This window comes from Sarcophilus harrisii, chromosome 3, assembly GCF_902635505.1.
Source record: "Sarcophilus harrisii chromosome 3, mSarHar1.11, whole genome shotgun sequence".
NCBI lineage: Eukaryota > Metazoa > Chordata > Mammalia > Dasyuromorphia > Dasyuridae > Sarcophilus > Sarcophilus harrisii.
This window is the reverse complement of record NC_045428.1, coordinates 418,374,912-418,400,545: the sequence shown is the minus strand read 5'-3', so window position 1 is coordinate 418,400,545 and position 25,634 is coordinate 418,374,912. Positions and strand designations below refer to the sequence as shown.

General features: G+C 36.0%; 1 protein-coding gene across 1 annotated transcript in view; it reads right to left on the bottom strand.

Annotated features, from left to right (window-relative positions):
• The window catches only part of CYTIP (cytohesin 1 interacting protein), a 38,638-nt gene extending 14,502 nt beyond the window's left edge, over nt 1-24,136 (bottom strand). Inside the window, exons 1-6 of the mRNA XM_003763876.4 lie at nt 23,891-24,136; nt 12,518-12,567; nt 12,247-12,301; nt 6,584-6,686; nt 6,095-6,188; nt 4,163-4,232 (exon numbers count right to left, since the gene is read on the bottom strand). Of these exons, the coding sequence (XP_003763924.1) occupies nt 4,163-4,232; nt 6,095-6,188; nt 6,584-6,686; nt 12,247-12,301; nt 12,518-12,567; nt 23,891-24,055 (537 nt within the window). The 5' untranslated portion in view covers nt 24,056-24,136. The remainder of the gene's footprint in view (nt 1-4,162; nt 4,233-6,094; nt 6,189-6,583; nt 6,687-12,246; nt 12,302-12,517; nt 12,568-23,890) is intronic.
• Nucleotides 24,137-25,634: the final 1,498 nt, after the last annotated feature.

The following is a 25,634-nucleotide window of genomic DNA, read 5'->3' as shown; positions in this document are numbered from 1 at the left end:
GCAGAAAATGATAATCAAAATTATCACTGTTGACTTTTTCATTTTTTTTTAAGAACTGAAGGCTGTTTTGAGTAGGTTAAATGAAGCTCTTACTATTGTTCCCAGTGCTTTCTCAACTTTATCCCTTCTATTTTATCATAGGTTTTGATCTTCACTCTAAATCATTGATGGTTTTACTGCACAAAGACAGCTGGTTTGGATGACTGCCACATCAGTAACTAGTCATTTCCTATAAGATAAGTTTGCTTGTTCAGAATGCTCAGTCTGTATTCTGGAAGAAGATATCTAGGTATGAGACTTCTGGGAAGGCTACTAGTGCCTGACTTCTTTTGATTCTTATAACAGAACCAAATTTCTAACATACTTTGTACCATCACCCCATCCTTGCATTGAAATTGCTGAATGTCAAAAGACACATCGACAGTCTGAAGGATCTTGTAGAAAAAAAATCTATTTCCTAATGTTTTGGAACAAGATAGTGTTGCACAAGCTGAAATCATAATGGTAGCAAACTGTGCAAACCCTTTGATTCAGTGCTATGATTACTAAGCATATCAAAAAAAAGTCAGAGACAGAATGAAAAGCCCCACCTGTACAAACATATTTATAGCTTCAACTTGTATGGCAGCAAAAATCTGGAAATGTTAAACAAATACCCATGAAATAGAGGTCTGAGAGAATTATTATATATCTCAATAATGGAATATTGCCATGAAAATGATGAATATAACAGATTCAGAGAAACCTCAGAAGACTTGTATGAATTTGTGCAAAATGAAATGAGCAAAACTAGAACAGCTATCATATTAAGGGAAATAACTTTAAAAGACATAGGAATTCTGGCTGAGGCTACTGAGTAATTAGTCACAACTTCAGAACAATGAAAAGGAATTCTTTTTTCTATCTACTGACAAAATGATGGTCATGGACCAGAATTATTAAGTAAGACATACAACTTGATACATATTCATTTCAAATTATTTCATAATAAATGAATCATTGATTTATTTTGTGTCACCCTACTTATTTTGTACAAGAAGAGTTCTTGGAGAAAGGGGAATTGATGGGGAGCAGTAAAAAGGGAAAAAAAGAAATGAGCATCAATAAAACATTTTAAAATACACATAAGAGAAAAGTAGGAAGTTCAGAAAGGAAGAAAAAAACAGTAGTTTTATTACTGCTGTATTAAATGAATATACATTTTTAAAGGTATATAAAAGTTTACAGCTTCACATACAAAAAGACTAAAACTATAGTACCTTACATTTTTAATAACATCATATGGATTACAAAAACCCATTTTCACAATCTTATGAACTAATTCTACAAGGACTATCACCCTCAATTTAGAGATGAAGACACAAGTGTTTTGTTCCAGGTCATGTGACAAGAACCAACTGCCAACTCTGGTCACCCACTTCCAAGTTCTGTGGTCTTTCTATTACCCTTGCTACTAGTTCTTTGACTTAAAAATTAAATTAGAGATGTTCTATTTTTAAGCCAGTCCAACATTTATGGAGTAGCCTTCTTATACCAGGAATGCTTCTGCGTGTACCCCCTCTCTCTTCTGATGGATGAGTTGTTTTCCTGGACCACCTTTCTATGAGGTTCATCAGCCATGTTTACTTCACTGCCAGTTCCACTCCTTATTCTTTGGACTTTAGCTTCCTGACAACAATATCCTTCCCCTCTACCAATTACTGGTTCACTACTCATTACTAGAATGTAAGTTCAATGAGTCTAGAAACTCTTTTTTTAAAAAAAATTCCGTTTATATCACTAGCATATTACATATGCTAGTATATAGTAAGTAATTAATAAATTTTTATCTCTCTACAGTGAACACTGATTTTATTCTCCAAAATATCCTAAGTTATATGGAAAATACAATAAAAAAATTAGAAGGCCTAGATACCATCCTAAAAGATCTTACAATCAAGTTGGGGAAATAAAACATGGACATGTGCAATAACTAGAGAATGATTTTGATGTTAAATGCTGCTGTGTATGTACTGGACTGTGTGTTTTAGTTTATGAATGTGAGTTTAGAAGAGCTCAATGGTAGACAGAAGGGGCTCACAGGTTATTTAATTTAACTCTTTCATTTTTCAAATGAAGTACATAAGATCCAGAGAAATTAAGGAACCAAGGTCACACTGACACCAAGTGGTTAGATAAGATTGGCATCTTGGTCCTATGAGATTAAAACCAAGACCCTTTCTTTCCATTGTCCCATGTTGTTTCTCAAAGGATTTGAGCTAAGCTCTGAAAAAAGCATTAGATTGAAATTGATGAAAAAGACATAGAGAATGTAGGGACACAGGAGTGGCAAAGTTATAGAGACAATAATGAGGCTTTAGTCTTGAGCTCTTAGAATCCTCAGATTTGTGGAATCACCTGAAAATTTGGCATATTCAATATTTCCTAGCGAGACTTGGGAGAGATGCAGTAAAGCTTGTTCCAGGTTCAAATGTACCATATTCTAATTACAAGGGTCCTAAGGAAGTCAGGCCTACTCTGATACATTATCTCTGGCTAAGGAGGATATTTGGATTCAAGAAAGCAGAGGCTTTCTAGACATAGGCTGAACCTAATATAAACTGACATCTCCCAGCTAAAGTGGAAACAACTCAAAACATTCAATTTAACTATGTGATTATCTGAACATCAAGTGTAGATTGTGTCCTTGGATGCTTGAGGGAAAACCTGAGGATAGCCTCACTGGCAGGCCTATTGAATATGAGCCACTTCTAGTTCTCAAAGACACACAAATTGCCAGTGTGCTTCTAGATCCTACTACACTTCTCCACTCTAGAGACCTGGACATTTGCAAATTTCAAGAATATTTTCCCATGCTACCATTTGTCTTATCAAAAGGGTCACCTGAAGAAACTGGTACCCATTCAATGAGTCCTTTGATGTACCTAAGTTTCAGAAGATGACCTTAGATTTTTCCAATAAAGAACTCTATACCTTGTTCAAAGAGAAAGAGAGACAGATAGAAAGTCAAAGAGCCAGAAAAAGAGACTGAGTGAAAGAAAATGAGGGACTAAGGCAGAGACAGAAAAAAAGAGATACATACAGAGACAGAGATTGAAAGACAGACAAAAGATAGAAAACAGAAATACAGAGACAAAGAGATAAAGACAAAGTCAGAAATACCAAAACAGAGACTGAAAGAAAATGAGAGACAAAAGACAGAGACAGAAAGAAAAGAGATACATACAGAGATCGAAAAAGACAAAGACAGAGAGACAAAGAGAGAGAAAAATAAATACCTTTATTTCTATAATATAACACTGGGAGCTACTATTAGCTGGTAAAAGATGCAATTTCTGCCTGCAAAGGTCAGTTCTCATTCTCAGAGAGGAAGGAAGAAAAGGAGGGAGGAAGGTCCATTTGTATGGAAGGGTGAATTTAGGATCCTACTATTAAGTCATGTGGAATGTGGGACTCTGACTTGGCATACAAATGAGTGCTATCCTATGCTCCTGGATTTGGTAGTGCCTCATAAATCCAAGAGATTTGTATGTTAACCCCCCTCAAACTGCAAATCCCAGGGATTTTTATGGTGTGTCCTGTTCCATGCAATGTGTCCTAGAGCAATATTAACATTCTTACTCTTCAACATGATTATAGACTTACCGAGGCCACTAGTACAAGGGCAACAACAGAACCATGAAAGAATAGTTTCAGGGGACAGAATGTATGAATACTAAAAGGACATAAAAAGAGCATCAAGACCAGTCATTCAAGAATAGCTATGTAATTTCTGTCTTTAGCAAAACACCATCATTTTGCATAATGCTGCTCTTAAAATTGGTGCTCAAAATCTATTTCTACTCTTTTGAAATAAAAAGCAAATCCCAATGCACACAGTCAGACATAGTCACACAGAGTTTGTCAAGCTGTGTTCCTTTCAGTCAATTTTGGCACATTCTATATAAGCATCTAAGGAGGAAGAGGTAGTGATTTAATATTGGTGTACAGAATTTGATGTTCATGCAGATGGAATTCTCTCACTCTTGACCATTCAGCACTTTAGACTCTCATCATCACATTTCATCTTCAAGGACTATCTCAGTTTCTCAAATAGACCCTCATTGCACATCTCATTCATTCAAGAATGAAAAATGTGCTACGTGGCATTAAATTAAATTACCTTCAGAACCTGCAGCTTGGCTTCAAGCTCTGCCCTTCTAAGAATCATTGTTCCATTAACTGTCTCTAGCCTGTGTTAAGAAAAAAGGGAGGGAGGGGAACATTTCACATCAGAAACATTTGATACAGTGTATTAGGTAACATAGAATATCTTGATGCTAATTGTGATTGTGAATAATGAAGTCAAAACAATGCATTTTTATACCAGGAAAGTGACATAAAATGTGCTGGAACTTATCTATGATATAGCCACTAGGAGGAATAATGCTTGTGCTATCCTAATATAACTAATTATAATTACTAATAACACTAATTAAACTTACACAAGAATTATCATTAATTGGCTGACTAGCTGTTATGCTAACTAGTTAGCAAATAATTGAAAAGCTCAACTATTTCTATACAACTAAATGATCTCAAATGTTGTCCATGGACACTAAATTTTGGTGCTAAGTCCCAACTTAGTTACCTCAACTTAGTGCTGGCTCTGGAGAATAATATAACACTCAAATTCTCAGATGACTCTAAAAATTTCAGATGAAACTAGAAAAAAACTTCCTTGAGAGGGAAACAGAAATTAAATGTTTTGTGTAATTAATAAATTATATATCATTTAATCTTATCTAATCTAAGAATTTGAGTGCTAAGTACTAAGATAAACATTTTGGCAACAATATTTACACTAAAAGAAGTAATATTGAGAGGGCAAGATGAATGATTGCTCTCTGCCAGACATATTTAATCTGAACAGATAATCATTTGTTCAGAACTAGATTTGATGTGTTCTAAGAGTCTAGAGATAGCTGGATGGTGCAGTGGGATAGAATACTGGGCCTAGAGTCAGGAAGACTCATCTTCCTGAGTTCAAATAGAGTCCCACTCACTTCCTATTTGAGTGACCCTGGACAAGTCCCTTAATCCTGTTTGCCTCAGTTTACTCATGTGTAAAATGAGCTGGAGAAGGAAATAGTAAACCATTCTACTATCTTAGCCAAGAAAATCCCAAACAGGGGTCATAAAATTCAGACATGACTGAAATGACTGGACAATAAAAAAATCAACTTCAGCTTTAAAGCATTTAGATCTGAAATGGATTATAGAGTAAAAAGGCACTTGTTTTTCTTTTATTCTAAATGAATTGGAGTTGAAAGAAAAGCAATAGTAGAAGTCTGAGAATACAGATTTTCCTGATTAAAAATGTAGTTTTAATTTTTTTTAAATCAAAATTGTTGCCTAGAGCACTAAGACGCTGAGTGACTTGACAAGGATCTCAGAGCTTGTATGTGTTGGAAGACAGACTTGAACAATAGTTTTTGTCTTAGAGCCAGTTTTGTCTGTACTTTGCAACACTGCCTTTCATAAGGTAAAAAAGGAACTGGAATTTTTTCATATGAATTATTGATTCTATTGTTTTAAACAACAGAGAAAGTGTTCTTAACCTGAAGTTCATGAAGGTTTTTAATGCTTTGATAAATGTATTTAAATATAATCTATTCCTTTGCAAATCTATGTATTTTATTTTATGCATTTTAAAACATAATTCTGAGAAGGGTTCCACATGTTTCATCAAACTTCTATAGGGTTCTAGGATCCACAAAAGGATTAAAAACCCCTACAAAAAGTGCTTCATCTGTGCAAGTTAAACCACCAAAATCCAAGAAATTCCTCTGAGCCCCCCAAAAACTTATGTCAAGTCCACTATGTTTGGAATATTTTACAAATGAAAATGAAATCTTTAACCCTAAAAGCCTAAGTATCTGAACTGAAGATACACTAATACTATGATGTTCATAATTTCATTTGAATGAAATAACTGGAAAAATGTGTTTATATCTGATGGAAAACTTGGACCATATTGCCTTCTCCCTTACTTTCTTTGAGCAAAAATAATTCTAGAAAACAGATATTTCTATACTAGGTACCAAATAGTTACCTTAACTTGTTTCCGGCAGATTTTATCAATTCAACCACCTGCTTGTGAGTAAAACCTTCCATGTTAACTCCATTGATATTAGCAAGGATATCACCTAGAGGATAAAAAAAAAGAGAGAAAGAAATTAGTGTTATGAAAAAGGATGCCTTCCTGAGTTTGTACTTCAAAACCAAACCAAAAAGCTCTTCTCAATTAAGAAATAAAAAAAGGTTGAAAATTCATTTTAATTCAACAGGCCTTTGGGATAGATATGGAAGATGGGGACATATGATTAACCTTTTCTGTAAAAATGTTACTTCTAGCTAAACACTTAAAATAGTTCTTCTAGTAAATGTAGAAACATTATAAGATACAATACAAAGAGATGAACTTGTTGTCAAGAAAACCTGAGTTCAAATCTAGCCTCTGACATTTATTATATAGTGTTCTGGTGAAGGAAGTCCCCCCTAGCCAAATCACCCCATTAAAAATATAGTATAAGTTAGTTACCAGTCTGCAGTCCAGACCGGTAAGCTGGACTTTCTTCTTGTACTTTATAAATATATGTGTACAACTCAGCCAAACAGGTGTTTTGGTTCTGCATTTGATAAGTCTGTAAGTATGAAAGCAAGATTCAGGATTACTATGTGAAACTTTCAAATTCATTTGTTAAAAGAAAAAATTTCCCCTCTTAATTTGTATGCATACCACATATAAATTTCCCTCCCCCAAATTACAACCAGGGTTAGTGTGCAATTTTAGGCAATCTTTTGTCACTATGGATCACCATAAATTGTGTCATCAGGGAACAAAGCCTGAAAATTGTAAAACTTTAGAATAGAAGGGTGAGTTAAGAGTAGTTCAAGAGATTAATTATTCCAACTTTAGAGAATACTCATTACTGCACATTTTTTAATTAATACACTTTTCCTTATTTCTTAAAGGAACAAGAATCATGGTACAAGGAAAAGAAAGACATCCCCTTTATGTTCATTTCTACCTGGGGATTTTCTTACCTTAGAATAAGAAGATGTAGGTATAGAAAGAAATATGCAAAGATTAATTATTTTAAATTAGTGTTCCACAAATAATGACAATCTGTCCCACATTTATAGAGAAGCATAGTAATTGACTCAATTATCTTCATTTCTGAAAGCTTTGTTACGCCTGCCCTGAATACCTACAGACTCATTAGTCAGAGAACTAAATTAGAAAAAGTTATGTTTCTACTATTATATCAATTTGACAAAAATATTATTTTAATTTGTCACAGAAACACAGAGTATATGTTGGATCAACACATTGTCCTAACATCCTAAGCTTAATGAGTTCCCCACCCCTTGTTGTTTAATGAGGCCTAGTTTTGCATTGAATCAAAATAAATATTTTAATTTTAGCAATTGGTTTAAATATTCCTAAACAGAAATTAAATACATCAAAATGAAGCAACTGAGTTCTGCATCAGATTCTATAAAATTTCTTTTCATATTTATAATTTTCTTTTATGTTATATAACAAGAATCATCAATCAACACAAACATTTTAATACAGAAACAATAAGAACAAAAAGACAGCCAAATCTTTCAAGACAATAGAAAACCATTCTTCAATCTCCATGTATATAGTAAATTTTTAGGGTAATATTTCAGATTTATCAAAGAGGCTCTTATTAAAATCCATTAGAGTTCCATTCTGATGCTTGATCATGGTATGAAGAGATCCTATGTTCCAACAGATTGAAAATTCTGGAGTTTCCTATCAAGTTGAAAAGGCTTTAGTGTACTTAGCAATATACTGTTTCCTAATGAACATCATATTTAAGTTAAGAGATGCTTATCACCAGATTTTTTTTTTCTGGCCACAGCATTATATGATGCACAATGATTGCAATTTGCCTGGTGAAGGGAGTTCTCATATCAACAATTGCCAACCCTGATTTATAAGATTAAAAAAAGATACAATGTGATGCTACACTCACAAATGCCTACACCTCCAGCCAGTTCTTTATCCATACCACCATACTCCCTCTACAAGTTGGTTGGTACTGCAGATATAGTTATCTCCCACTTCAGGTATGAAGAAACTGAGGCTGACTGGTTAAGTGACTTGCTCAAGCTTTCAGTATTCAAAACCCAGATTTTCCTGGCTCCATGTTCAATGCTCTAGCTCCTGCGTCATGCTAATTCTCCTGAGCACAGTATTGGCACAGTGAAAAAGGGAGAACCTTTTTCTCTAACAGATTCCCCAGAGTCAGCTACTTCATTCTCTCCTTTCCTCTATTTGTAAACCGTTGAAAATAGATACTTGGAACTGACTAAAGAGCATATAATTCTTCATCTTTTTTTTTAGTGGACTAACAGAATGAACAAATAGACTATAAATTATTTCATTCATTAATTAAAAACTAAACTCTAAATAAAGAAAATTGTACAAACACAAATAATTAACAAAATTATACAAAGACTAGATGCCCAAGTGTGCACTTAATATGAAGAGACAAGAGGTTTTGCAAGAGTTAATTATAGTCTCACTTAAGGTAAATGGAAGGAAGGAAGGAAGGAAGGAAGGAAGGAAGGAAGGAAGGAAGGAAGGAAGGAAGGAAGGAACAGCTATTCAGATTGTAAATTATTAACTGATCCTGGTCTTTGAGAATAACAATGAAGTTTCCATTAACAGGCCTTTATTTATCAGAGGATAAAGGACTGAATTTGGTAAAGAAGACATGTTTCTCATAGTTCTGGTAGGAATTTATATCATAGTGATCTTCGAAATTTTTGTCATTGAAATTTGAAGTAGTTGGACTAAATGATTTTTCAGGTACCTTCTATCTCCAAGCATGATGAGCTGATTAAAGTTTTATATCTGAATATGTATGCAGTGGTAATTCATTGTGGAAAGGAACTTATACATAGGAAAGAGGGTGCTCTTTTCTCCAAGAAAACTACATAGTCATTTTCCCTGATTCTGCGGTTGCTGTTACAACTCAGGTAATAGTTCATTAACACCCCTCCCCAAAGCAACATAAACTACAGTATCTTTGTAGCAAAACAGGGAATATATCAAATGTGTGGAAAATATGTCATGTCCTTTTCAAAACAGCTGGCTGAAACACAATTCAAACAAGCACTATACATTGCACTACTTTAAAACAATGATGACATGAAGGTAGCCAATAGGCCTTCTTTCACTAAAATTGGCTTAATTCTTTTTCCCTAGGCTTATTCACTGCAGTTGGTTTGATATCATTTGTATTTTTTTTATATATGAAAAAGGTGTTCTTGTAAGAAACATTTTCTTATTTTTAGACTGACTTTCCCATGCCAATGGCATTATTTTCCATTTGGCTAAAAGGAAACTCAGAATTCACTTAATCCATATAAGGAAACTAAATTCCACAGAGACTGAGTGATTTACTAAAATCTCAAAGGTAGTAAATGGCAGCAAAAAAAAAAAAAAAAAAAGATTCTAATCCAGGGCTTCTGGATCCCACATTAGAATCTCTAAATTAGAATCTTATACTGCTTCAGATACGTTTAAGTTTAAGTTAAAGCATTGTGTTCAAAAATCTCCTTATCCAAGAACTAGATCAATCTGTGATTAAGTAATGCTTATTTCAATGAAATTCAATAGCCTACCAAAAAATTTCTAATCTGCCAAATCATTTAATTCATCAATGAAACATTCAACAATAGTAAGTGTCATTGGAGTCAAATTCATTTTTTTTTTTTTTTTTTGCAAACGTGGTCATTCAGTAAGCAAGCAATGGATAGGACATAAATTATCACTGCATATTTCCTTTATCCACCAATAAAATTAAATAAATTCCCTACACTTAATGTTTTTACCCGTAATACACTTCTATTTAATTCAATCAGCATTTAATTTGACCCTATCATGGTACTGGATGATACAAAAACAATATGGGTCCTGTCCTAATACAGGAGGAGTACACTAGCAAGTCATTACTAAGTAATACAATGTAATTTCAGGAAGGAAAGAATGTCTGCTAGGACTGGGAAAATGAGGTAAAAAAGGTATCCAACACCTTAATTAAAGAAGCACCACTAACATCTCAATGATTTATATACAAGTATTTTTCATCATAATGTTGTCTTTGGTAGTTTCTACCTTTGATGGTTTACCAAAAATCATTATAATGGAAGTAATAAACAATGTCATTTAACATCAAATTGCTTACTAACATATTTGTAATAATGACTCTAGAGGAAAAGGCCCTGGATTCAAATCCTCCCTATTACCTTTGTGACCATGGGCAAAGTCACTTAGCTTCCCTGTGCCTCAGTTTATTCAATTGAAAAATAAAAGTGCTAGAGAAAAGAGCCTCTGAAGTCCCCACTGGCTCTTTCTTAGTCTGCCACCTTATGAATATGGGACAGAATCATGAATTTGGAAGCAAGGGACTCAAGTCCAACTCATGATCCTTCTAATGAAATCCCTGTGTGATTCTGAATAAATCACTAACAAGGGTATTCTGAGGCTCAAATATGATCACAATATAAAGCACTTTGCAAACTTTAAAATGCTATATAAATGTCAGTTATCCTTATTTATTATATGTTACAGCCCTTAGAAAGGATGTAGCAATAATCCTAAAGGCACCTGGCATTGGGAGTGATGTATCTGGAAAAGATGTATTTCTTCCCCTAAGCTATCCTGCCCCAGTTTACTCTGTATGACCAGGATGTTAAGACCACAAATGTTGCCTGTTAGTCAGTGATAACAGGCTTTCTGAGACTATTGAGGTCCTTAAAGTTAACTCAGACGCAGAATAAAATTGAGTGTCTGCCAAGTGATCTAGTGACATTTCAGGCCCACAAACACACCTCCAGAAGGTTGTCCATGAGCTCTACCCAGAGAACTATGGATACTGCATTGGCAACAAAGTCAAAACTAGATCACTCTTCAACTACACCTCTAAGCCATGAAATTAGCATATCAGTGACCAGAAGCATCTGGTTCTTCTTCCTTTTCCCTATAAATTTAATTTCTTGCTCCTAGTTTTTTATTTTTTTTATGTTTGCTAACTTTTTTTTTGGAACTTAATCCATATTAATCGGCTTTACAATTATAATAAACTTTGCCCTTTGACTTGGAGATGATTCTGAGCCTGCAAATTTTTTTGAGACACCACACAATTTTGATCTAGAGAAGTCCCCCTTTAACCTCAACATTATTGTCAGTCTCCAGGCCCCCAGTCTGGTGATGGCTCCATTCCATAAGCTTTCTATTACACTGCTGCTATATCCAAGCAATGTTTGCACAGCAGCACAGGGGTGTGCTGGTAAATATTTACCAAATGGGCTGGGAAGAGGGCATCAGAGTAGTAGGTGAAATCATTTCAATTTAATCTGCTTTACCAATACTTTCCTAAATTTTCACAATCAACAAAACAAGAAATCAAGCCTTGATCTCTCACAATTGCTTTTTTCTGAAATGTAAATATTCACAATGAAACTGTAAGAATAGGTGCTCACAAGCTAGTTAGAGCTGGTCCCAGTACATTCCTGTATTTATTCCTTCCAAGCCTCAGTTTCCTCATTTGTAAAATGAAGATGATTTCTAAATTATTTCTACTAGTTCTAAACTATGATCAAATCAAGCTATCATAAAAAGAAATTGAATGGACTCTGTCTTCATTAATCAGAGGCCTTTCAGTTTTCTTTGAGGATAAGGTAAGGTATTCAATCATTTTTTAGTCTTGTCAAACTCTTCATGACCCCATTTGGTGTTTCCTTAACAAAGATAATGGTTTGCCATTTCCTTCTCCAGTTCATTTCTCGTATCAGAAACTGAGGCAAACAGGGTTAACTGACTTCTCCAGGGTCATTCAGTTAATAATGTCTGAGGCTAGATTTGAACTCAGGGAAAGAAATCTCCCTGAATACAGACCCAGTACTCTATACAATATACCACCTAATTGCCCAAGATTAAGTTAAAGATTAAGGCAAAGGGCAGTTTTCAAATTGTCTCACTCTTCATTTGCAACCATTCCCAACCTGGGTTTTCCCTTTCCCACCCACCCAAGAACTAATCCAATTGTCACCCTTATATCCAAGACTGGTTCCCTCATTCTCCAGTCTCATCTCAACAATTATTTGAAAGAAGCTAAACATAACCACGTGAAATGTCCAGAAAATTTTTAAACTGCCTACCTGAATTTCAAATCCAAATGTTCCATTATCCTGCTTTTCCACAGTAACCAGCCTTCTGCAATGAAAACACTGATATGGAGATTAAAACATATTTGGCACAAAATTATTATTAAGGAGAACTGCTATGATTAAGAACAAGCTAATATTAATCCTAATTATGATGTGTATGTATGTCTGCATGTTGATGCACATGTGTACCTTTGCATGTTTTAAATAACCTAATACAATATATTGACAAAAAGCAAATGAACATTTTTCCCCTATTTTTTACCTTTGTGGCCAGGAGAAGTCACCCAAAGAACTTGATCTGGTCAAAGCATTCTGAAAACAGGAAGAAGAAAGTAAAAAAGGTAGTCAATATTTTAAGTCTATAAACACATTCCTTAGTTTGCAAAACATTTGAGATCATCCACGAGCTAATTCTACAACTTTTGCTTGGATCCAACCTCTATGAAGTCATTCATATAAAGCAGTTTATCCAGTTCTGTTGTGAGAAAAACAGACAAGAAGAACCTTATTTTGGAAACAGGCAGAATGCTCAAATATTCATTTCACAGAATAACATTAAGGCTGCTGATAATACCTCTGTCCTTTGGGATAATAATTAATGTGACAAAATTCTCCAGGCTCTAAAAAGAACGTCACGTCCAATCTATTTTTTTAAATAGCCTCTGAAAGGTGATTCCTATGAATTTATAGTCAACAGTTATGTTCCAAAAACAAACACACCCATAGCAAAATCAAAATGTTAAACATTATCATATCCTCCCTAGAAGTCTTGTATAGAGCTTGCGTGCTTAATAAAAATTTGGGGGGAAGGAGAGAAAAGTGGAGGAAGTTGATGAGGATGAAGATGAGGATGAAAAAAATAATTTTGTGCCTACCATAGATGTAAATATATACGATAAGTATATAAATGCTTATATTTTATAATAGTAAATATAGAGATACTATATAGTATATAAATTTTATATACAATAAGTATATAAAATACAAAGGGGCAAAGAAGAGGAAATCCATATTTATATAGTACCTTTTATGTGCTTAGTACATAATGCATGGTAGGTGCCATTATGATTGCCATTTTACGCTTGAGGAAACTGAGGCAAGGAGTTAAGCAATTTGCTCAGAATCAGACAACTATTATTTGAAGGTAGATTTGAACTTGGATCTTCCCAGCTCCATGTCATATGCTCCATCTACTTTGCCATCAGTTAGTATGTTATAATACTAATGTACACCCACATAAATGCATATACATATATACACATACATATGAGCAGCTGGGTGGTGCAGCTGATAAATCACCAGGAAGAATCATTTTCCTGAGTTCAAATCTACCCTCAGATACTTATTAACTATGTGATCTTAGGCAAATCCCCTAACCTGTTTGCCTTAGTAAATCCCCTAACGTTTTTACCTTAGTTTCCTCATCTGCAAAATGAGTTGCAGAAGCAAACAGTAAACCAGTTCAGTATCTTTGCCAAGTAGACCCCAGATGGGGGCATGTAGGACATGAGATGTAGGATTCATGTAGGACATGAGTGAAATAACTGAAAAAAACAACATGGTTTATTTGTGAGTGCACAAATGATTTATGTTGCATTTATGTAAGAAAGTTCATATGTAAGAAAGTTCCCTTTACCAACATAGATCCTGAATCTTCCATGACTCAGGAACTAAGCTAAAACAGGGAGGACTTCTTAAATCCCATAGAGATTAAAAGTCCTAGCTAGGAGGGCAGCTAGTTGGAGCAGTGGATAGAGCACCAGCCCTGAAGTCAGGAGGACCTGAGTTCAAATTTGACCTCAGACACTTAACACTTTCTAGCTGTGTGACTCTGGCCAAGTCACTTAACCCCAATTGCCTCAGAGGGAAAAAAAGTCTTAACTAGGGTAACACAGCTAGTAGACATGTCAAGAGTGTCAGATTGAACATAGGTATCCTTAACTCCAAGCCCAATGCAGAGATCTCAAACACATCTGCTGACAGAATGTACCCCAAACTCTTGCCCATGTGAAGTCCAAACCAGATTTAAATGTAGGAGTGTAATGGGCTGAAACTGAGCAGAGGTCCAAGCACTTATAGCTAATTACCAATTGGACAATACTCTATCAGTATATGCTTGGAGCAAGAATGGCTCTGCCCACTACACTGCAGGCTTGATGTGTTGTATAGGAGATTGGGTGGAGGATTTGGTGGGTGGAGTGAGAAAGCCAGAGTCACTCCTGGCTGGATTTGTGTCGAGATTGCTCTCACTTCTATTGCCATTCCCATTCACCTCCACAAAGAATAACGATCAAGGACTTTCTCTTAGACTGACTCTGGCTGATTTTAAAGTACCCTGGGTGCTAACTTGGTCATCACATAGAAGGGAAATATTTAATAAAATAAATTAAAAATACAATGCAACATGGCCAATGTTAATTTGTAGTTTTCTAAGAAAATATGCCATCTATTTTTATTTGAATCTGCCAGAAAGACATCACTACTACCTCTATGTTATTATATTTATATTATGCCTGTATACACAAAAGATTTATGGTTTTCTACTAGTGTGAGAACTCCTCCTAGCTATGCACATCACCATTCACTCATCACTTAGTAGATAGGCCAAAGTAGGAGTCCTAAAGGGCACTTAGAAGTCATGCCCTATCCTCCACTAAACTTGAAGATGAATTTCCTGCCTCCAGGTGTAACTCATTTAGACAAAGAAATATTAACTATTATGAATGGTATATGTAGGGCATTGTATAATTCACATGTAGCTAGGTAGCCAGGTGATACAGTAGGTGAAGGTACTTACTATACTTGCACTCAATAAGACGAGTTCAAATATTGCTTTAAACCAGTGACTCTCAAACTTTTCTTCTTAGTATCTTTATACTATTAATGATTATTGGGGCAGCTATATAGAACTTACTACTTACTAGCTGTGTGACCTTGGTTATTTAACCCCAATTGCCTCACCAAAAATAAATAAAATAAATTATTGAAGATCTGTCCAAAGAGTTTTGTTTGTTTGTTTGTTTTATGTGGGTTATATTTATAGATATTTGCCATATAAGATATAAAAACTAATTCTGAATTTGTAGACTTTCTGAAAGGGTTTCAGAGACCCTCCCAGGATTCTCTAGACCACACTTTGAAAACCACTGCTTTAGAGACATTTTTAGCTGTGTGTCTCTGGGGAAGACATTTACCTTCTCTCAGCCTCAGTTTCTTCCTCTGTAAAACTGGAATATTAACAGCACTTAATGGCAAGGTTGTTGTCAGATCAGATAAGTTAGATAAGCATTTTGCAAACCTTAAAGACTAGATAAATGCTTGCTATTTATTCACATGTAGCCCAAGGATTCAGGATCTTAAATCTCTCTTTTAATCACCTTGAAGCAGTTTAATTGAATAGATCTTACAACTGGAATGCATGCCTTCACTGACAAAATCATAGATCTATAAAAGCATAAGAGTATTTAACTGAATGCAATCTTGGTCATACATCAAGACTTGGTATCCCAGCAGCACAAAGAAGCACTTTTACTCTTTGGAACCCAGGTGAACATAGCCCCAGGTGGGCGGATCCTACTTACCAGTTCATAAGGGGATAACCAGGTCCCTATCTGGTGGGGGGGTCTATTTTGCAATTGGCAATGAGTAAAAGGGGCCCAAGATTGAAATTAATGCTACCTACTAAAATACAAACTATATAATAAGTCTCATTACAAAAAGCCAACTCAATCTGTGAAACATTTGAAGGTCAATGGCTAAGTCATCTAGCAGGGAGTTAAAAAGTGTTCATTAAACTCAGACAACAGAGAAGGAAAAGGAAGAGAGAGGATGACAGGAACTTACTGGCATGATAATAATGAGATCACTCCCTGAGAGCCTGCACAAATGGAATATACATGACATGTGTGACCCAACAACAGTGCCAGTAACCTTCTCACTTGGGCGGTCTGTTCTTTGGAAGGAACAGCCTGTCACCAAAGCTGGAAGCAATATTCCTAGGATGCTGGAATACCCAGTACCAAATGCTTTCATTCCAGTCAGGCTTCCTGTCTGGCCTAATATCCAGGATTTGGCACCCAGTCAATCAAGTTAATGCAACGGAAAGTCGGTATCTTATTCCCCCCCAGAGCTGACATTTGAGCACTTCATTTTTCTCTCTCACCAATTTTAAACCCAAGCTTGCTTCAAGTACTGGGGGGGGAGGGGTGGTGAAATGAGCAAGCTTAAATTTGTGGGAGCTTTCTAGACAGTGACCCTTGCTGCCTGGTACCCTGAGCCATCCTTGGTCTAAGTTACTAAGGCTGTCTATCTCTCAGAGTGGGCAAAGGCAGAATCTGAATGATGGGACACTGAAGAGATGAAGGCACAGCAATGTTAGTTTAGATTCCACAGACTGAAAACAACTTATCATTCATATAAACAAGTCAAGGTCAGCCTTCTATCCATCTGCATTGCTGGAAGGAGTTTCTATAAGGGTATTTGCCTTCATGGATGAAATCTCAGGCCCAGATCACATTCAATCAATCAATATTAAGCAAGTTGGCCCTCCCTCACTTAAATTCAATTCACTTGAAAATTTTATGTATCCCCTTCCAGCTATCACAGTCCTCTTTGAGAATAAAGAACAAACAACAATAACAGCAATAAGTAAACTGGTCATCTGGACCAGAGGTTAAACATCACAATGAATCTATCTATTATTCTTAACATATTTGATAAATTCCAACTAATGTTTATAGAAAGAATGACTGAATGAATGATGTAGCATCTGGATATATATTTGATATGACTAAGTATCCTCAGTAGTTACTCCCTTTAAATGCTGACAAGGTAAGTCACTTACAGGTCCCCCAAATTTTGTTGCTTCTCTCTCTGAAATCTTAACAAACAAATGTTAACTTCACTCAAATAGCATGACAGTATCCTATTCAAACAATTTAAAATAGGGGAGAAAACGGGGTTAGGGATGAAAGATGGAATTTATATTAAAATATGGCTCCATAGCCAGTCAAAAGTGGGAACTGAAAGCAGTATTTTCCATAATTTATAACAATGTAATAATGTTTCCCAAGAAAGAAAAGAAAGAAAATGTTTTCAATTATAAGAAAACACACTCAAAGTTAACAGACTTAATTCTGGATCTTTGAGATCATCGAGTCCAACAACTTCAATTTATAAATGAGGAAGAAAAGTTAAATGGCTTGATTAAGTTCTCACAGTCCAAGTGGCAGAGCAGTAATTGAAGTCCTTCTCCTCTGATTCCAAATCCTATGTCTCCCTTCCTACCACACTATCTCTCCAATGTCTGATTACATTAGTCTGACAAATTGAATAATAAACTGTCCCTTAAATTCCTGGCAACCACAATTGTGTAATAAAGGAATGAATTCCACTGTGAATTAGTGAGAGCAACATCACTGGAATCGTTCAAGCAGAGGCTGATCAACAGCTTTCAGAGAGAATGAAGAAGAGATTCATGCATTAAATAATGCACTTGGCCAGGTCACTGCTCAGATTCTATACAATTCAGAGATTCTGAGAATCTGTATGCTCCCTTTGCAGAATTGGCGCTTTCCCCCATAGAAGAGAATCATAGAGGTGAAGGGAACTTCCAGAAATCATCTTGTCCATTCTCTGCAGTCAATGAAACTCAAATTCGGATTCTAGGAAATAAGTAACTATATCTAGGAAGGGAGATTTCACAATCTTTCAAAATAGCCTTTCCAGTGCTAACTTTTCCTCAGAGACTACTGACTAGTTAAGAATAAAACACATACCAAGCACAAAGCTAGGTGAGGAGCTGACAGGGCTAAATATCAATAAATATCCATTGATGGACTGATCTGGGTTAAAAGAGGTGCAAAGGAAAATCAACTTATGTCAAAGTCTAAATTAGTTCCTACTCAGATTAGCAACGAGAACGTTTTAACCACTTAACATTTAAATCAAAGTGTTCGCAGCTTGACACCATCAACATCTCTGACATGCGGCATGCCCTGACATGAAACCCACCTTTTTTTCTTTAATCTGTCAGATTTTAGCAGTGTATCGCTGGCACTGCTCCCTGATTCACATGAGTCCCCTATTAAATAATCTGCTAAAATGGAAGAAGGAGAACCTGAGCAGCTACCAGAGGACTGAGACGTGGGCCTTTCCCTGCAGTGTTGATGGCATTATTTGGGGCTGCATCCTGTGACGTCTTACACTCTGTGGACCGTCCACCCATCTATAACCATCTTTCAGTGTTGTTGTTGTGATGGCACCAAAAATCATGAATGAGAAGCTGGTGTGTGAAGCAGAGCATATGCTGGCAACAGCTGTCTTTTATTACACATTATCTAATATGAGAAATCCAGGCTTAGCAATTTGGCAGGGCTGCAAGGCACACATTCAACTGTGCATGAAGCCTGGTCAGAGATTAACCCCTTAGTAGTTCCTAAGATGCAGTCTCCAAGTTCAATTTTATTCATGATTACCTTCCTGTCACCTAGGGACTTTTTTTTTTCTAGCCTTTAAAAAAAAAATAAGGCATTTATTAAGCACCTATCATGTACCAGGCACTGTGCTAACCTTATGTCTGCAGAGACTGGTGCCTTGGTAATGATGCAGCTCATTGGGGCCTTCTTTCCTAAATCCAAATACCTTCGCTACAAGCTCACAACTTGGCATATACAATCACTTAATAAAGGCTTGTTAATAGACAGACTGGCAAAAAGTATATGGAATCTACCTCATACTGAACATGTTAAAAAAAAAAAAAAAAAAGTACTTGGAACTACAAAGGAGGTTAGGCCTCTTTCCAGCATCTACTTCTGCTGCCCAGTAACAAGAGATTGGTGCTTCCTGTAATTAACTCTGCACATTCATTTCAAGAAACTGTTTGGGGCCATTATCCACAGGTGTGCATTTAGTTCCAAAATGAAAAGTTGAAGTTATATTCTCTACTATCTTTACCACTCTTCTTTACGCCCAACACACACAAATACACACACACACACACACACACACACACACACACACACACACACCTCTCCTCTCCCTTGCTCATCTTCACTAGCATTCACAGGTTCATGATTTTTTTCTTTCAATGTACTTTAAAACCTGGAGCAAGAGTTTAAACTTGAAACGTAGCCAAAGGCAAGAATACCCTACAAAAATAGTACAGCACAACTGATTTTTTTCCCAATTGGCAATCAAAAGGAGAACTTGGGCAAAGTAATTTCATAAGAATGTCTAATCTAGTCTCAACTATTTCAGTTTTAGCAAAATTAAGTGCATAAGCTCCAACTTGCCATGGCACTCAATGAAAAGGGTTATTTCCCTTTTTTGGAAAGGAATTAACTTGGGATTTCTCTCAAATTATTAAGTGTTCATGTGGTTTTTGAATATACAGAATAAATGCTATGGGTAGCTAGGTGAGGCAGTTGGATAGAGTGCCAGGCCTGAAGTGAGGAAGTCCTAAGTTCAAATTCAGACTCAGACACTTACTAGTTGTATGACTTTGGGCAAGACAGTTAAAGATGTTTGCCTCAGTTTCCTCATCTGCAAAATAACCTGGAGAAAGAAATAGCAAACCACTGTAGCATCTTTGCCAAGAAAACCCCATAGGGCCATAGAGTCAGACATAATTGAAAATAATTCAACCACAAGGAATAGATGCCGTAGATTATATGTGCCACTGCCTTATAATAAAAGCAGAAAAAAAGAAAATATACCATAAAAGAGTGAGCATAGTGCTTACTATCCTGGAGGCAGTCTATAAGTAGAAAACAGTGACAGCATTCCTACACTCATGTTCTCAGAACCTTTCTTGGGAAGCCCCTTTTGTAATGATTGCCTGTGTAAAGAAAGTATAACCAAAAATTATCAGAGTATTTATTAGTCACAAAATACCCTTGAGGTAAAATAGGAAAGAGCAGTTTATAGCTTGAAATACTGTGACTTCTAGTTTACACTGCTAGTACTAGTGACTCATGGGATCATAAAATTCAGACCCAACCTTAGAGATTGTCTAGTCCAACTTCTTATCATTTTACTGAGAAGGAAATTGAGGTCCCAAAAGGAAAATGAATGTATTAAGTGACAGTGCTGGGAAGAGGGATGTTCTTTGTGCTTCAATATCAAAGAGAATCAATGGCATGAGAAGAGGACATCTCAACTTGTAAGAGAATTGGATCTAACTGAGGCAGAGCTGGTCAAAGTCATCAAACTCGCTCTTTCCTCCAGAGTCCACCAAGTCCAGTGGCAAGACATAGGTCAGGATGACTGATGGTGGGCCCAGATGCCTGTATAAAAGAATAATCGGGGTGGGGGGAATCCTCATAGTTTCTAGGGAGAAAGGATAGGTGAGATTCAAACCCAGATTCTCTGATTCCAAATCCAGAGCTTCAGGGGGATGCTCAGTACTATTCAAGAATCTAGGATTTTTTACACACTATGACCTTCTGGGAACTATCACATTTGTGAAGATTACCCCTTTCCTTCCATCTCTTAAAAACATCTTCTAAAGAAAGGACTGAAGTGCTTTCCAAAACGATTTGGGAGTAGGAGTAAAATACCAACTGTACAGACCATGGTGTCTGTCTGACACCTCCTACAACCACAGGTATCCTTGTATATACACATATACACACATACACACATATGATATCTATTTTTAAATAATTCTAAAGACAAACATCCAAAGGATTCAGAAGATTTTTCTTTAAAAAAGAAAGAAAGAAAACTGTGGGCTGGCCAGCTACAGTTTTACAGAAACAGAAGCCAATACTAACAAGAAGTATGAATTGCTGATGTCAGACATAAAAAATGTTGAAAATAACAAAGTGGGCAGAGAAACACCTGTCTTTTTGGTAGCCAACCAGGGATCCTACTGCCTGCTTGTCAGAGTTCCTGCCAAACTAGGGACCGACCTCTAGTAACAAGCTAGAGAAACATGAATATTAGTATATTCTTAATGTGAGGGGTTTTTTTTGGTCAAATGAATGCCTTGAGAGATTTTGACATATTTACAGATTTTAATTTCCATGCCCTATGTCTTTCAAGGATGAAGAAGTACCATAGAAACAGGGTTATTCTCAGCACTTCCCATCAGAAACCAAAAACCATTTCTTCCAGAAAGAATATTGGGAGTATGAGCTTAACTGTTGAGAGGATTACATTTTAAATGAGAATGAGAGGAGAAAGGTAAGTAGAGACACAACGGGATGAAGGAATGAGGATGAATGTGTACATATGGGTCTCCATATTGGTGTTAGGATTATACATACATGTATGCATATTCTGTGCACAAAAATAAAAATGGTGTCATAGATAGAGAGCTGACCTTATAACCAGGAAGCCAAAGGTCTGTGGCACATGATAGCTTCATGATCCTGGGTAAGTCATTTAACTTCTTATTCTCTTGAACAACTTCCTAATTTTATGTAGTGCTAAGAAAATGATGGTCAGCATTGTTGAGGAAGTCTCCAACCCATAATGATGAAATGTCATATTAATAAGAACTAGCTAAAGAAAATAGAGGATGATGGAAAAAAATGAAAGAGGAATCAATTTGGAAGAGCTAATCCCTAATATCAAAGTCACAAGAAAGGACGAGGTCTACTTCCCAAGTATAAAATGATGCTCTAACCATCTGTTCTTAATTATATATTATGTATAAGAAAGCACCTCTATAGTTACTACAACTAGGGTATGGCAATCAAAGTCTTGTCCTAGGACAGAGATATCAAAAGTAGTAACACTTGTCTTCAACAAGATTAAAATATAATTGGGAAACATTAACAAAATAAAAATACAATAAAATTTAATGTTGATATGTGTTTTTCTAAATCAATATGTGGTTAGCTGGGATTTTTACACATAGTTTAATGGCCATATCTATTTGAGTTTGACACCATTATCCTAGGGTACCAAAAATCAGAGAGCACTGGCATTCATTAATCAACATAGAAGTACATGAACTAAATAGTAGTACCTATTTAGCAAGAATAACTCATTAAAATATGAACTATCCTATGGCATGCTTCTTCTGCAGCAGTAGCCTTGGTGTATGCTAGAGATACAGTGTATGGGGGCCATTGTCATAAGATCTCTTTCTCTTTCTTCTCCTATTCACCCTCCAGCCCTGGACACATACACATATAGGTTAAAGTGTCAGGGTTCTTCCCTATACAGGTCTTATATCCCAGAATCTCCAAGCAAACTACTACCCTCAAATGAATTTATCTTAAAGAATTGACGTGAGAATAGATTTCATGCCACTTGACCTTGGTGACATAATTGTTAGTTACAACTCTGCTCTATATCTAATACTTTTGAAATTTGCATTAATTATATGGGTTATCATTCTATCTCATTCTACAGTAATATTTTTTTTTTTGTCAAATGCACGTTAGTAGTTGATTACAACAATTGTCATAACATCATACCATTAAAGAAAAAAAATCCTTTTCTGAATTAAGAAAAATTATCTCTCAAAACCATAGCAAATTATACCTTCTCCTTAAGCATTCCTAAGCAAACAATGAATAAGATAGAGTGGTCCACCAAGTTTAAATCTCTCATCTACTTTGATATTCATTAAAACTTTACAAAAAAACCCCACAGAACATTTAAGAGGACACAATTACTAATGTACAATTGAATAATGATAATTTTTATTATGAAATGTTTCTGAGTATATTCTACTTTAAAAGATTCTATCCTGAATGATCTTGTTTTGTATTTTAGTGGGATTGTACTTTGCCAATTTATTAACTAAGTATTTATTAAAAGTAGAACACTTTGCTAAAACCCTGGGTGAGATGCAAAGCTGTTATAAACCAGTGGGCCTCCCTTCATAGTCTACAATTTAGTAGTAGGGTAAAAACATACATAAAGACGTATAATACATGAGAAGTACCTAAAAGAGGTATAAACAAAACCCTACATGAAGTTAGGATATGGGGGAAGGAAAGGAGGGGAAAAGATATCAATTATAACTGGTAATAATGGAACCAGTACAAGAATTATGATTAGTTTATTTTCTAATCTATTTAACAAATAACTTTTTTTAATAGTATGAAAGATGCAGAATGAGGAAAAAAAGTTCTGAAGAGGTTAGGCTGAATATTTTCAGAAGCATCATCTCATTCCAGAAGAAATACATAATCCAGAATCCAGTATAAAAGCTGAAGAACAGAAAGCTGTAAAAGTTTAGTGAACTCTCCAGAAACCAGACCCTAACATGATTAAGATCTTAAAGTGCTTCTTAGCATGGTACAGATGGGATGGAAGGGGAAGAAGAGGGAGACAGAAACACACGCACACACACACACGCAGTAACAGCTCACACAGGCTGTCAGGGGTTGCAGAGAAAGAGCTACGTGATCCTATGAGCTTAAGAACCTCAGTTCATCCAGAGCATTTCTCCAGTAAAGAGCAGAAATACTGTGTCACACGTGGCTTTATGTTTCACCAGAGTGCTAGGGTACCCAGTTTTCCATTCGCACCCAAGGCTTCTGCCTATCTCACCACACTCCTTTCCAAGCTCTGACTGAGCATCTAAGCTCATGCTTTAGGAGCCCAGATGCTGACTGAGGAATCCACTGCCTGGTGACTGAAAGTTCCCCAAAGTACAAAATGGTCATCGTACCTGCTTTCGTCCCCGGGGCAAAGTGGCCACTGTGTCTGCCAGCATTTGGATCCTTTTATTATCCACTTGTGGGCTACCTGTGGGTGTAGAGTACAAGCTATAAGCTGGGCCTGTGCAGTAGTCCACCAAATTGTTGTTCTGCTGGATAAGCCTTTGGAAAGACATTGTGCATAAAGGTCACTCCAGCTCGCACATTGCTTAGCCTTGCTGGCCAGGGAGAACTAAAAGTATAACCTTCTTGACAAGCAATCAAAAGTAGCAAAGCGGAAAGAGTCCCATGTGACTTCTGTGGTTGGAGGTGCTTGTTACACAAATCCCTTTTTGCAGATCACTCACATTTCTCAGTGCCTTTTTTTTCAAGCCCATAGGAGAACTGAGAGGTAGTTTTTGCAATTAAAAAAAAATCAGCTTATTTTTTTTTCATTCTTGGCAACGGCCAGAACTCTTATGCTTTCATGTGCTATGACAGTTTGTGTTCAAAATACCATCTGCTTTTTTTTTGGTGGGGGTGGGGGAAGCGTTCCCAAGTTTAATTTGTTAAATGCTATCATATTTTTTCTCATCCCATTCCCCAGACCCCTCCCCACCCCAAGCACACACACATATACACATGTAGTTCATATTAGAGACGCCATGCAAAAGTCAAGATATGTGGTCAAAAAGCTCCTGAGATTATCAGTGATAATTGTAGATATTGATTACAATGTTCTCTCTGTTTCTCTGTCTGTCTCTCTCTCTCTATCTCTGTCATATCTATATCTATATCTATATATATGTATATATATATACATATATCTATATCTATATATATGTATCTCAATTTCTGTGTCAATTTTTCTCTGTCTTTCTGTCTCTGTGTCGTTGTCTGTGTCACTCTCAGTCTGTGTGTGTGTGTGTTTTTCTCTCTCTCTCCCCTCACTCCTTTCCCTCTTTTTCTCACCTCATACTAATTCTAGTACATCAATGCTCATCAAAGATATATTACACCTTTCACTTAGACTATCTATAATCATTCATCAGTGTTTTTGTTATACTTCTCTTTTATCTGAACAAAAATATTCATCTCTGTGACGGGCAGTGAGCTAGAAAGACCCAATTTAGTAGCAGGCTCAACTCCTATCAGCATACTTTTCTATTCCCCAGAGTCAGCAGGTGTCCAGGACCCAGGACCTTGGCAGTAGACAAATGCGATGGCAGGAGTGTATGGTCAATTGGTCTAGAAACAGATTGGTCTAGAAACAGATAGAATGACAGAAGAACCAATCCAGGAAACAGAGCTTGATAACATGAGGGTTTTTGTTGTTGTTGTTTTTAATTCTTAGAGAATATAGAGTGTAGTAATTTGCTTGATGACAGAGAGAAGTAAGGAGATCTTCAACAGATGGTTTAATGATCAGTTGTTGGGGTTGTAATATGAAATTAGATAAGTATGTAAAATGCTTTCCAAATCTAAAGAGAGAAAAAAAATACAAGTTATTACCCTTTTAGGAACATGCTGACAACTATGGGTTGAAATACATGACCTCTAAAGTTTCTTCTAATACTGAAATTCCATGATTCAATTCTGTGATTAAATAAAACAAAATCAAACAGGGAAGAGTCTCCGTTAGTAGAAAAAAAACTAGAACAGGAGTCAAGAGAAAACTGTGTTCTTGTAGCATCTATCACTAACTATGGGGAAATTTGAGCTGGAAAATGATTACAATTCCTTTCAAAACTAAACTTCAACAAATCTCAGTGTATA